This window comes from Pseudophryne corroboree, chromosome 2, assembly GCF_028390025.1.
Source record: "Pseudophryne corroboree isolate aPseCor3 chromosome 2, aPseCor3.hap2, whole genome shotgun sequence".
In the NCBI taxonomy this organism is placed as follows: domain Eukaryota; kingdom Metazoa; phylum Chordata; class Amphibia; order Anura; family Myobatrachidae; genus Pseudophryne; species Pseudophryne corroboree.
In genome coordinates, this window is record NC_086445.1 from 368,403,939 (window position 1) to 368,416,567 (window position 12,629).

General features: G+C 33.8%; 1 protein-coding gene and 1 long non-coding RNA gene across 3 annotated transcripts; one reads left to right on the top strand and one right to left on the bottom strand.

The window, feature by feature from the left end:
- Positions 1-1,888: 1,888 nt before the first annotated feature.
- On the top strand, positions 1,889-6,953 carry LOC135020638 (uncharacterized). The gene is made up of 5 exons (XR_010218028.1): positions 1,889-1,957; positions 2,834-2,913; positions 5,332-5,424; positions 6,187-6,336; positions 6,864-6,953. It is a non-coding gene; the product is annotated as an uncharacterized LOC135020638 (long non-coding RNA).
- Positions 4,876-12,177, bottom strand: LOC135020612 (serine-rich adhesin for platelets-like). 2 transcript variants are annotated; one of them, XM_063953196.1, is made up of 6 exons: positions 11,714-12,177; positions 10,942-11,019; positions 9,027-9,491; positions 8,736-8,924; positions 6,673-8,573; positions 4,876-5,404 (listed from the first exon to the last, which is right to left on the bottom strand). In XM_063953196.1, the coding sequence occupies exons 1-5, from the start codon at positions 12,165-12,167 to the stop codon at positions 6,682-6,684; spliced, it is 3,078 nt and encodes a 1,025-aa protein (XP_063809266.1). In that variant the 5' UTR covers positions 12,168-12,177; the 3' UTR covers positions 4,876-5,404; positions 6,673-6,681. The 2 variants fall into 2 exon arrangements, with proteins under 2 accessions (XP_063809266.1, XP_063809265.1); XM_063953195.1 differs by lacking the exon at positions 4,876-5,404 and having other exon boundaries at positions 6,331-8,573.
- Between the last annotated feature and the right edge of the window lie 452 nt (positions 12,178-12,629).

The window sequence follows — 12,629 nt, forward strand, 5'->3', positions numbered from 1 at the left end:
AATATGGTTGGTGGGATTCCAAGGACCCAAAATAAGTTGGAAGGATGGCACAGGAGATGGAATATTCTCCTGGGAGAGAAAAAGTTTGGAGTCTACAAACTTATCTCCTATCTTCACAAGGAGCAACAAATGACCACCAAGCTCATTGAAAAAGTAACCTTTAATGTTGCCCGAACACCAACCAAACGTGAAAATACTGCTCGAGAAGATGCACTACAGAAATGTTTTGCCCAACTTGGTTTCATAGATTTGATGGAATTTCTAAATGCCATTGCCTTCCATCTCAAGTTGGAGTAACTTTAAAACTAATTATAAACATAGTTATTTTTTCATTTTAAAGTTAAGTTTCATATTTTCTATGGTTTATTTTTCATTAGTTGACTTTCAATCATTTAAAATACCATAAAAAAAAAACCACTTTTCACATATTGAATTTTGCGATGCTATCATTACTGGTAAGTAGAATTTTTATAATTATAGAAATTAACTATTATTCAAGTATTTTCTACATTATGTTTTCCATTCTAAAATATACATCAATCAAAAATCTCTAGCTATATTTTAAAGATTTAAAATATAATGGTTTCCCATTTCAGTTTAGCACAGTTGTACCCATGTAATGTTTTTGATAAAGTTTCCCTTCATTAATTTTAACATAAATTTTATTAATATTCTTCAATTAAAACAATTATATTGTTTATCAAACAGATTTACAATATTTTCTATATCAAAACAAATATATATATATATTTGGTTGCACCATTTTTGAAATCCTATTTTTACTGCAACGGTTAGATTTTTTTATTTGCCTAATTCATGGTGTACATGCTGTGGTTCTCCATTTGCTGTTGAAATAAACATCCCAGCATGCACTCTCACAGGTTTGCTTTTATTATATTTAAACATGTTGTCCATGCTTGCTGGGAGGTGTATTTAAAATGCCGAAGGAAACCATGGACTAGGTAATGGTTAGGCAACCTTTGTCTCACCAACTTCTGTGTAACTAAACTACCCAGCATGCACTGCCACAGTGTTGGCATCACTATAATAAAAAAAAAGTTTAAAGGCATGCTGTATGCTGTGGTTCCATAACTCATTTAGACACATGCTGTGTTATCCTGGCCTTATCCTTATGAAATAACTGTTTTTAACACAATGAGATAAATTCTAATTTATGTATAAACTGTAAAAATGCAAAACACTGATAGGTATTAATTAAATTTTTAATGTTTTCTTGTGCATGTAACATACTAAATATTATGATTGGTTAATAACAATCTTACATTGTTACACCTCATTTCTCAAACAAGCAATACCCCCTTCCCTTAAATTTGATTATTTTTTTAAATTATAAAGAATTTATTAGCACACAAATGTCAATATAGTATAGTAGACACTAACTCTAAATTGATGTAACTGTAATGGTCTGCATGCAGGCTCAATCTAGCAGCAGCGATAGCGATGTTCGTCACCGCGCATCGCTATCGCAGAGGGGGCTACACACGAGTGATATGTGCAGAAAATCTAATCAATCTAGTCAGATTGATTAGATTTTAGCCATGGATCTCTCCATGAGTACCCCCCTTAATATTGCTCTCTAAATTGTATACAATTTCAAAGTGCATATCAACTATTCTAAACATTTGCTAACTTTTCTGCATTGCTAATATATTTACTCAATTTTTTTAAATTAGTTTACTGTTCTGACCTCCCAATCATCATCTGCAAGCCAAAGAAGATTTTTTCTCCTTATTACTTTCCAGGTAATATGCATTTTAAAACAATTTGATGTAGATAATTTGTCTTCTATTTATGTACCTTAATCATCTGTTCTAATGTAATAGTTTAATCTTGACATTGTTAATTATATTTTTTTTTCACCTAAACTAGTTATCTTGTTTGCCCTTCCAATCAACTGCAATCCGCTGATTAGGACTCCTCATTATTTGGTTTTGCGGTAACTATACCTATTGAAACAGTTTTTAGCATTTTTATATTTAGCCTGTTTACGTACTTTAATCAGCTCTTAACAAAACATATTACATACATTAAATAATATTTGTAATTTATTTCTTACATAATCTTGTTAACTGTTATGACCTTTGAAATGTCTGATATCCATATCTTCATTTTTAGATTCATTCCTTTTTTTTTTATTTAATTATAATTCTAAACTAAATTGTACTTCTAACATGAATCCTGGAATCATGTACCTTTAAAAATATTAACATATCTAAAATGAACATATTTGCTTTACCTATACACTAATATATATATTACTACACAGGACCATATCTCTAACTTTGGAAATGCCTAGTAAGGATCCACTCTCTATTGTTAATATTACATAACAATAAAATATTATTCAACTGAATATATTTATTTGAAAAAATATCATATTTAACTATATTGTTATGACAGCAATATATTTAACATTTTCCTATTGAATTATTTGAAACAATAACAAAAATAAAATGTTCTTAATTTTTATCCATCATTAATATAAACACTGTCAGATTAGGATGGCAATAGTATTTCCACATCTTCTTCAGAAACTGTGTATATTTACCAAAATATAGTACAATAAGAAAATTATACAATACGAATAAAACAGTGTAATATCTCTCAATGTTTGGGTATTAAAGTTGACAGATTTTTTCCCTTAATGTAAAATAAAAAACGATTACTCTTAGATTAACAAATATGACAAAAAAAAAATTTTTTGTTTTTATATTATTATATAGAAAACACGTAAAAAATGTTCATTTTTTAAATTTTTTTATTGAATCATCATTGTTTGTGCACACAGTGTATGACTATTTTTTCAATACAGGAAAAGAAACTTGATCCACAATGAATCCACAACAAAGAATATGAAAACCATCTTGATCCTACATAACATAATCTGATGCGGTGATATTATTCTTATTAATCTTTATTATAGAAACATATACAATATATTTTTTTCAAGATTTATTTATAAATCTATTACCAGTTATAATATGTTAACCTGTTCAAAGTTCACCCTTTAGAAAATAAAACTTTTATTCATTGAAAATACTATGTTAGCTTATTGTTTTTATTATTATTCCTCATACTTACAGCACCCTAAAACTTAAATGACGCAATATGTGGGAAATACATACGCGTGTATGTCTTTGAGGGAAACATGGGAAATGATGATAGCGTCAATTGGCTAGATGGTTTACGCCATCAAAGAACCATATATATTTGCTAATCTGATCCCATCCTTACCTTCATAATTTTAATTTACAATTCCAATTTTTTATATATCAATATTAAAAATTTACTATTTTGCGAGTTTGGAAGCAAAATTGTGTAATGTGTACATTAAACACACAAATATGTTCCGATTGGTAATCTATTCAAATATTATTGCAAATACAATTAGAATATATAAATAGTGGGAGCGCAGAATGAATCCAATATATTATTTTATTTAAAATATTAATATGTCATCCACATAAAAATGCAGTACATGAACTAGCCTAAGAAAAAACAATTGATATTATATAAATGTAAACGAGACTGCCATATCTCCTGAACAAATATGAATAAAAAACCTTTAATAAACCCTAGTTAGGGCTGCATTAATGCTTCATGAAAATCAGCCGTGCGTCCACGAGCTGAAATGATTGTAAAAAGGAGACTGCTAAAAAGTGCCTCTGTTATAAGTCACTGTCCTCCTTATACACAATAGAATCTCATTGGTAGAGAGTGTCCCAGTACTGGACTTGCGGACAACCGTGCTGTAGTATTATGTGTCAAATGGATAGTGATGGTCAAATTCAATTTGTGGTATATCACCTGATGTAGAAGCCTCTCCGTCAAAGGCGCTGTACTGAGCCGGGTTTGCTGGGGCTCTGTGCAGTGAACGTACAGCTGGTCTCGTCACCGGTGTACCATCCAGATGAACACGGTAGTTTAATTCTGCTGAAGGATGCTGTACCAGTCTGGATATGCAACAGTGTAAAAATACTGGAGCAGCAGATTCTCCGTCCGCTGGTGGAAAAATCTGTATTAATTGCGGCTACGGTCCACTGGATGCATGCGGGTCACAGGGTGTTAAGAGAATATAGCAGTCCAAATGAGGTACTTCAAAGGAGTACCTTAACGCGTTTCTCGTCCCACAACGCTGGCCGTTTCATCAGAAGGAAATGAATTTTATTTCATTTCAAAGGTACTCCTTTGAAGGACCACATTTGGACTGCTATATTCTCCTGACACCCTGTGAGCCGCATGCATCGAGTGGACCGTAGCCGCAATTAATACGGATTTTTACACCAGCGGAGGGAGAATCTGCTGCTCCAGTATTTTTACACTGTTGCATATCCAGACTGGTACAGCATCCTTCAGCAGAATTAAACTACCGTGTTCATCTGGATGGTACACCGGTGACGAGACCAGCTGTACGTTCACTGCACAGAGCCCCAGCAAACCCGGCTCAGTACAGCGCCTTTGACGGAGAGGCTTCTACATCAGGTGATATACCACAAATTGAATTTGACCATCACTATCCATTTGACACATAATACTACAGCACGGTTGTCCGCAAGTCCAGTACTGGGACACTCTCTACCAATGAGATTCTATTGTGTATAAGGAGGACAGTGACTTATAACAGAGGCCCTTTTTAGCAGTCTCCTTTTTACAATCATTTCAGCTCGTGGACGCACGGCTGATTTTCATGAAGCATTAATGCAGCCCTAACTAGGGTTTATTAAAGGTTTTTTATTCATATTTGTTCAGGAGATATGGCAGTCTCGTTTACATTTATATAATATCAATTGTTTTTTCTTAGGCTAGTTCATGTACTGCATTTTTATGTGGATGACATATTAATATTTTAAATAAAACAATATATTGTATTCATTCTGCGCTCCCACTCTTTCTTTTTTCACACTCACTTTGATCCATTGTTGGGGCAGCCCGCCCACAACTGGTGAGCAGCCGCCTGAATCCAACCACATATAGTGTGTGTATTGTAGAGCGCCAATCTTTTGTATATATTTTTAGAATATATAAATGCATTGTTAAGCAAATGCAAATTATTAACAATACAAAACTTGCATTAATTTTTTTGGGATATTATTAGAATATAATATATATATATATGCATGAACAATCACTGTAATATGGAATATGTGTCTGTACATATATTTTCTCTATTTTTATCTTGAACATATTAGTATGTGAACCCCACCAACATGAACAAAACAAAACAAAATAAATTTAGAACATTTTCAGGAATGCACGACTTGAAGTATCTCAGAAAGTATATTCCTATTATCGATTTGTCTTTTCAAACAGGACACATGGATGACTCTGTATCCCTCTGTCTTCAGTTCCTTCACCCTGGCTCGCAAGACCGTTTGTGACATATCTAAAAATGAAGTAAAACAGGTAAGTTCTTGAAAGTTAATTTCCATACTTTTGTCCACCTTATCTTTAACTGTAGTCTTCATTTTAAAAGAAATGCAAGGTTTAAAGGTAACAACCCTAATTATAATAAAATATTACAATATATATTTCTCATTGTGACTCTAGATCAGTAGTGCACCGAAGATTTTTCCATCATTGGTATTAACAATGGTTAAGTTAAAGATATACAAGCACTATAGTAATGGGTTCCATCATAAATTATGTTTCACGGCACAGACAAAATTATCATGTCCAAACAACCCCAAAATATTCCAAAAATCCCCATTCAATGGAAGCACTACTGACTAATAAAATACATTCTGAAAGAATGCATTTCTTTGACAAAGCAATGCCGTATTTCTGAGTTTAATTTATTAGTCTGCGGTGCCGATGTTTGATGTATGTATATATATATATATATATATATATATATATAGTGTCAGTTTGTACTGTGCTCCAAACAATAAATACAATATGCTGCAGTGACCTCCTCGTCAGCTTGGCATAAGATGACTATGTAGATGAAAGGTAATCGGCTGCACTCACACTGCCGTATTCAATGATGCAAAAAGTGTCCCTTTATTGCCTACATGTTTTGTTAAAAATCCCCTTCTTCAGGGACAGATTTCTGTCCAAATAACTTAAAAATATCTACATATATTTAAAAGTTTATTATATCCTGTTTAACACTCTTCTTCCTTATGTCTTTACTCTTTTTTTATTTGTTTTCCTTTTATATTTCAGGCAACTTTGTCTACATGTGTGTTTCCAGAGCTCTGGTCCTCTACATAAAACAAATATATTTGTATGCTACATGCCAGCATTTTGCTTATACTCCACTCTTGTGATGTCTAAACTTGTAGCCTATAACACTCTGCTAAGACTGTATCCAAAGTAAATCAAATGATTTTTTTTTTTTGAAAAATTTACAAACCATACACAAAATTACAATAGAAAATCAATGTAGGATTAACTTAGTTTCCTATTGAGTTTGGTGATTCAAACTCGCAATTTGAATAAGAAGCCTATGGCTAAAACTAATTAAAAATAATAAATGTTAGTGTTATATGTAGGATTTTTTAAGTGCAGGATGATGATCGTTGAGTAGGGCACATTTGTTATCTTGAGGAAACACATTTTTTATGTTACGTTTTTCAAAAAAAGCATAGCACATATGTCTCACCATATTTAGTTATCTGATAATGCAATCTATATACATTTATTCATTACCTTTAATATTTAAGCTTCATCCTCATCGTTAGCTTCCTGTCTCTTCCAATGTTGAATTTGAATATTTGCACGCTCTAATCTTACTCGAAGATCCATATTCTCATCATAGCTTGAGCTAGGTCGATAAGCCAATTGCAATCTTGAATGCACTTCTGATGCTACAGCTATGCTTCTCAAATTTGTGTTTTCAGGGCTGTATTCAGAGGGTACAGGTGCAGCGGTGGATTTATACTTTCCTGGTGCAGCGGTGGATTCTGAGGGTCCTGAGTCAGCGGGGGATTCTGAGGCAATTTGTCCAGTAGTGGATTCTGAGTGTCCTGGTTTTGGCTTCAATAAATAGGGCCCTGGTGCAGTGGTGGATACATTGAGGCCTCTATAAGCAGTGGATACATAGTCTCCATGTAAGTTGTTGTATACATAGGGTCCTGCTAAAGTGGAGGATACATAGGGTCCTGTAAAAGTAGTGGATACATAGGGTCTTGATGCAGGGATGGATACATAGGGTTCTGCTAAAATTGAGGATACATAGTGTCCTGTTACAGTCGTGGATACAGAGGGTTCTGTTGCAGTGGTGGATACATAGGGTCTTGCTAAAGTGGAGGATACATAGGGTCCTGTAAAAGTAGTGGATACATAGGGTCTTGATGCAGGGATGGATACATAGGGTTCTGCTAAAATTGAGGATACATAGTGTCCTGTTACAGTCGTGGATACAGAGGGTTCTGTTGCAGTGGTGGATACATAGGGTCTTGCTAAAGTTGAGGATACATAGGGTCCTGTAAAAGTAGTGGATACATAGGGTCTTGATGCAGGGATGGATACATAGGGTTCTGCTAAAGTTGAGGATATATAGTGTCCTGTTACAGTCGTGCATACATAGGGTTCTGTTGCAGTGGTGGATACATAGGGTCTTGGTGCAGGGATGGATGCATAGGGTCCTGCAAAAGTGGAGGATACACAGGGTCCTGTTTCACGTATGGATACATAGGGTCCTGATAATGTCGAGGATACATAGGGTCCTGTTAAAGTAGTGGATACATAGGGTCTTGGTGCAGGGATGGATACATAGGGTCCCGCAAAAGTGGAGGATACACAGGGTCCTGTTGCAGGTATGGATACATAGGGTCCTGATAATGTCGAGGATACATAGGGTCCTGTTAAAGTAGTGGATAGATAGGGTCCTGCTGCAGTGGTGGATACATAGGGTCCTGGTAAAGTGTAGGATACATATGGTCCTGTTAAAGTGGTGGAAACATTGGTACTTGCTGCAGCAGTGGATACAGAGTATACTGGTAAAGTGGTGGATACATAGGTTACTGTTGCAGTGGTGGATACATAGGGTCCTGGTAAAGTGGTGGATACATCTGTTCCTGCTGCAGGGGTGGATACAGATTCTCCTGGTAAAGTGGTGTATAGATAGGTTCCAGGTGCAGCGCTCGTTGCATACTCTCTGTGTGTAGAGCTTGTTACATAGTCTCCACGTGTACAGCTGGATACAAAGGTTCCTGCTGTAGCATTGGATATACAAGAAGGATTATCTGATCTGGACATTCTTTGTCTTTCTTCTGTCAACAGTTGCATGAAAGTGGAAATCATGCGTGTGATGGTAATAGTCTCATACTGCCATGCTAGCATTTGATTTATACTGTGCTGCATCTGTTGGTAGTTGATTGCTGCCACATTCTGTGATGAAACAAGATGATCGTAAAAATTTGCAAGAGTGACAAGTGCTTGATTCTGTTGTCTTTGTGTTGTGTTGAGAATCTGTATATTATTATTCAGCTGATTTATTTGATGTTCAATTTTTTTCATTTCTTCATTTCTATTCCTCTCAATTAGCTGCATGGCTTCCTTTAAAGAATCCTGTTGGCTAATGGTTTGTGATCTGCTAACTTCACATTCTGTGTGTATAAAAAGTTCTAGGTACAGTTAATACATCAATTTACAGACAATTTATTAAGTATAGTTAGAAGAACCAAAAAATCAAGTTATAAAAAACCCAGTATCTATTAATGATAGTGGATCTCATTAAAATCTATGTTTTATACATTAAAAAAATTTACCTTGATTTGTAGAGTCCAGGAATTGGTCTTGAAGACCATGGTCAATTACACTAGAATGTGCAGTCTCTGCATTCAATTCCACCTGGTTGGTATCTTCTGTATCAATATTACTTTTCTGGCTGTGCAATACAGGCTCCTCATTAATGTTATCCTGTGTCTGTGTGGCAGTCACCATGTTGCTTTCTATGGCTTAAAACATAATAGATAAATACCATTCATCTTAAACATAGTTTTTAACCATATTGAATATCAATGACAGTAAATTTTATTTATATTGATTAAAATAAATACCTTTATCTAACATTAAAGGGTTTAGCATGGTTGAATTTTCATCCTCCATGAAAGGATCATCCATTGTTGATTGTTCTTGCCTCATGGATGTTTCATTTACCGTGGAAGTCTCTACCGTAGTGGAACTGTGAACCACAGAAGAATATTCTTGCATCATTGATGTTTGGTCCACCGTGGAATGATCATCCACTCTTGCCGAATGTTTCAGCATTGATGGTTCGGCCACAAAGGAAGTATCATCCACTGTCGAAGTATGTTGCAGCATTGATGGTTGGTCCAACATGGTAGCATGGTCCGCTGTTGCATCATGATGCAGCATTGATGGTTCGTCCACCATGGAAGGATTGTCCAATGTTAAAATATGTGGCATCACTGATGGTTCATCCGCAGTTGAAGGAAAATTGTCTGTCATAACTGTTTTTGTTTCAGAAAAAGAAACTTTCCTTGAAATTGTTGTAAAGGAACCTGAAATAAATAATAGGTATATTTAACATTGCATACATATAAATACATAATATTTTATAGACATTACAATATTTCTAGCATTATAAAACTGTGTAAAGCATACCTCAAAAATGTATTTACTTATATTTTTATAGTAATATTTTTTAATACATATAATATTTTATTATATTTATTATTATTATTTTATTACAACAGAAAAAAGCCTTTTTTGCTCAATAATATAGCTTATAATCCAATTTTTGATTTATTTCTACAACATAGGGTAAAACATTATAGCTAGCACAATATTATTTTACAGTAGGAGGGCATGTTTATAAAATTAGAATAAGATGCTAGATAGCATGTGTGTATGTTTTTAGGTTCAACGCTAACTCAGGAAAGTAGGTAGCAATTTACAACACACTGTGGAAATATTTGACTAAAAATCTGTAAAAAAATAATGTGAGTCTAATACAAAGCTCTAACACTTATCTGTGTGGCCGGTAAGGGGGTGACAGTTAAAAATCATTACTGGTCGGCCTTGCGTGGATGAATAGTGACAAGACATAAGTGTATGGAGAAGGGTTGTCGGTAATTAGTTATATAGTAAAAAATTTCAACATGGGTTTTTAATTCTGTTTTTGTTCTCACATTCCTCGTTAAGTGATGTGTTGTGTAAGGTGCCTAGCTCAGCTACCGCTGTATTATTTGCAGGTTCCCATTCCCAATTGTTGTCCAAGTTGATCCTTAAATAGGAAGAAAAATAACTAATTAAATTAAGAAGGTTGGACTCAGGTCTACTTATTTCTCATGTCAATCTAATGACCATGTCTACATAATAAATGTTGACTTTTAGTAGCCCAATCAATGTTTATCTACCTAATGACCTCCTACATGAAAAAATTAAGTTCGGATATCTTACATATATAACATAGTGAGGGTTGCCTGTAGTCCACACATTTACAGCATTTAGAAGAGTAGCATCAGCAGCAGGATTGGGCTGATAAAGAATGGCATAATTCTCCTTTGCGCCTGCAATTTTAACCATTGGCGGCAGCAGCGTTCGTAGAATGTCCTTTATAAGTGTAATTATTGATAATCAATTACAAAGTAATCAGTTAACTTTTGGTATATCTCGTTGATAAAACGAGAGACATAAGTAAGAGATTTTAATTTAATTAATTTATTTTGATTATACTAGCATTTACTTAGCAATGAACTATTTTTTCAGCTAATAATTATATATGTATTTAAAAAAAAAAAATTACATTGATTTTTAATTATGACCAAAGTATTTATTTTGGCTCAATAGAACAAAGAAATTAACAGTATATGTTTTCATATGCACTATATTTTGAAATATCTTACATAAACTATTTATTATCTAACTCACGATATAACATCATACAATATTGCAAACATTATTTACTGTTTAGTTGTAACGTTTTTACTTTTGTTTTAAATTTTTTACCAGACTGTTGCTCTTCCAAATTCTTCTGCTTTTTCTTATGTGTTTTCTTTTGATTTTTTTCTTGAGCAACCTTAAGTTCTTTAGCAAATATAAAAAATAAAATAAAAATATTACAGTTACTAAACATTTTAATATCACACACACACACACACACACACACACACACACACACACACACACACACACACACACATTGAGTAAACCTTATCCTAAATGATGGGTTCAGGTACTATTTTGGATATACAATTTGAAAGTATTTGTACTAACTGCATATCATAATGAGATCGCATGGCGATGGTGTCCAAATTGAAGCACAGAGTGCATTTATGTTTAATATACACATTATACACAAACCCGTAAGGTAATTTTATACAATTTTTTAACATACTTTGTGCATTAAACAAAGTGTGTGTATATTTACACAATTAATTTGTTTCATATACACATTATACAAACAGCCTGAAGGTCAATTTATGTAATTTTCTTTATAATGTTGTGTATTAAAATAATTATTTTCACATTTGCCATCATAAAACAAATTTTTCACTATCTTACTCTCCCATTAAAATCTATGTGTAAAAATGTTTTCTTTTATTGATTGATATTGGGATATGGCATACTCCACCTATGTTTGTGTGTATATAGATATAGACACACACACATCTGGTGGATTGATATTTTTCATGGACAATACGATAATATATCTATCTATCTATCTATCTATCTATCTAGATATAGTTATATACATATTTATAGTTTGTAAAATAGTTACCCTGGGAACCAGTGGGTGGCCTCTCGTCATCTTGTACCATTCTAAAGTGCTCTTCTAGTTTTTTCTCCCAAACCTTTTGGAGTTTTCTTCTACACTTTATTTTATGATTTGTCTTCCTCTTACAGTCACGTAGTCTCTTTTTGCAGCTTTCAGGAGTTCGATGTATATCTCGAGCTGTAGACACAGATTTTGCTATTTCTTCCCAAGTATTATTTTTAAATTTCTGGTGTACATTAAAAGCTTCGGGACCAAATAGCTGACATGTATGATGAATAACTTGGTCAATGAGGGTGTCTGTTTCATCATCTGTGAACTTTGGGGCCCTGTGGATGCTTCCTTCATCAGGAGATTCATATTCATCATGAGAAGCATCACTGTGACTCTTCTGACTGTGAGATGTTTCAGCTTCATCTTGAGTAAGTGAGGTTCGTTTTCTGCTACCACCCTCTGCCATTTTTTAAAACTAATACAATATAAATAAAGACAAAGATTTACTAAATAATTCTATATATATGTTCTATAATTTTTTTCTATTAATCATTTATTAATTAAGAATTATGTTTTCAATTTATCTGGAGCCATGCACTGATACTTAGATGCCAAATAATTCACTAGCCTTGAAACATCAATCGATGGTAGTAAACCATCTGTTTCTCCCCATCAATGTTAAAATTATTCAAACCTGATATAGACCTTGAAAAAGGGACAGCATAGTCCAGAAACGCGTTGGTTTGCCATGCTGTGCCTTATTCCATAATCAAGACGGACAATCTCTGCATGCTTTGGGTAACATTTGTGATTCTAAACTCTGGAGCCTACTGCTTTCTCAACACCTGCGGCTCACACCAAATATAAGGGTACGATCACTTTCCTGCCTTCATTGTGAATCACAACGTGTTTGAGATTTTTTTTTTTT

Bases quoted from the DNA above. Each gene is read 5' to 3' on its own strand.
- LOC135020612 (XM_063953196.1), bottom strand. From the start codon at position 12,167: ATGGCAGAGGGTGGTAGCAGAAAACGAACCTCACTTACTCAAGATGAA. The intron at 9,492-10,941 runs GTAAAAAATTTA...TATTTATTTCAG, and splicing joins TTTGGAAGAGCAACAGTCTG to GTTCCTTTACAACAATTTCA. The intron at 8,925-9,026 runs GTATTTATTTTA...TTATGTTTTAAG, and splicing joins CCCTTTAATGTTAGATAAAG to CCATAGAAAGCAACATGGTG.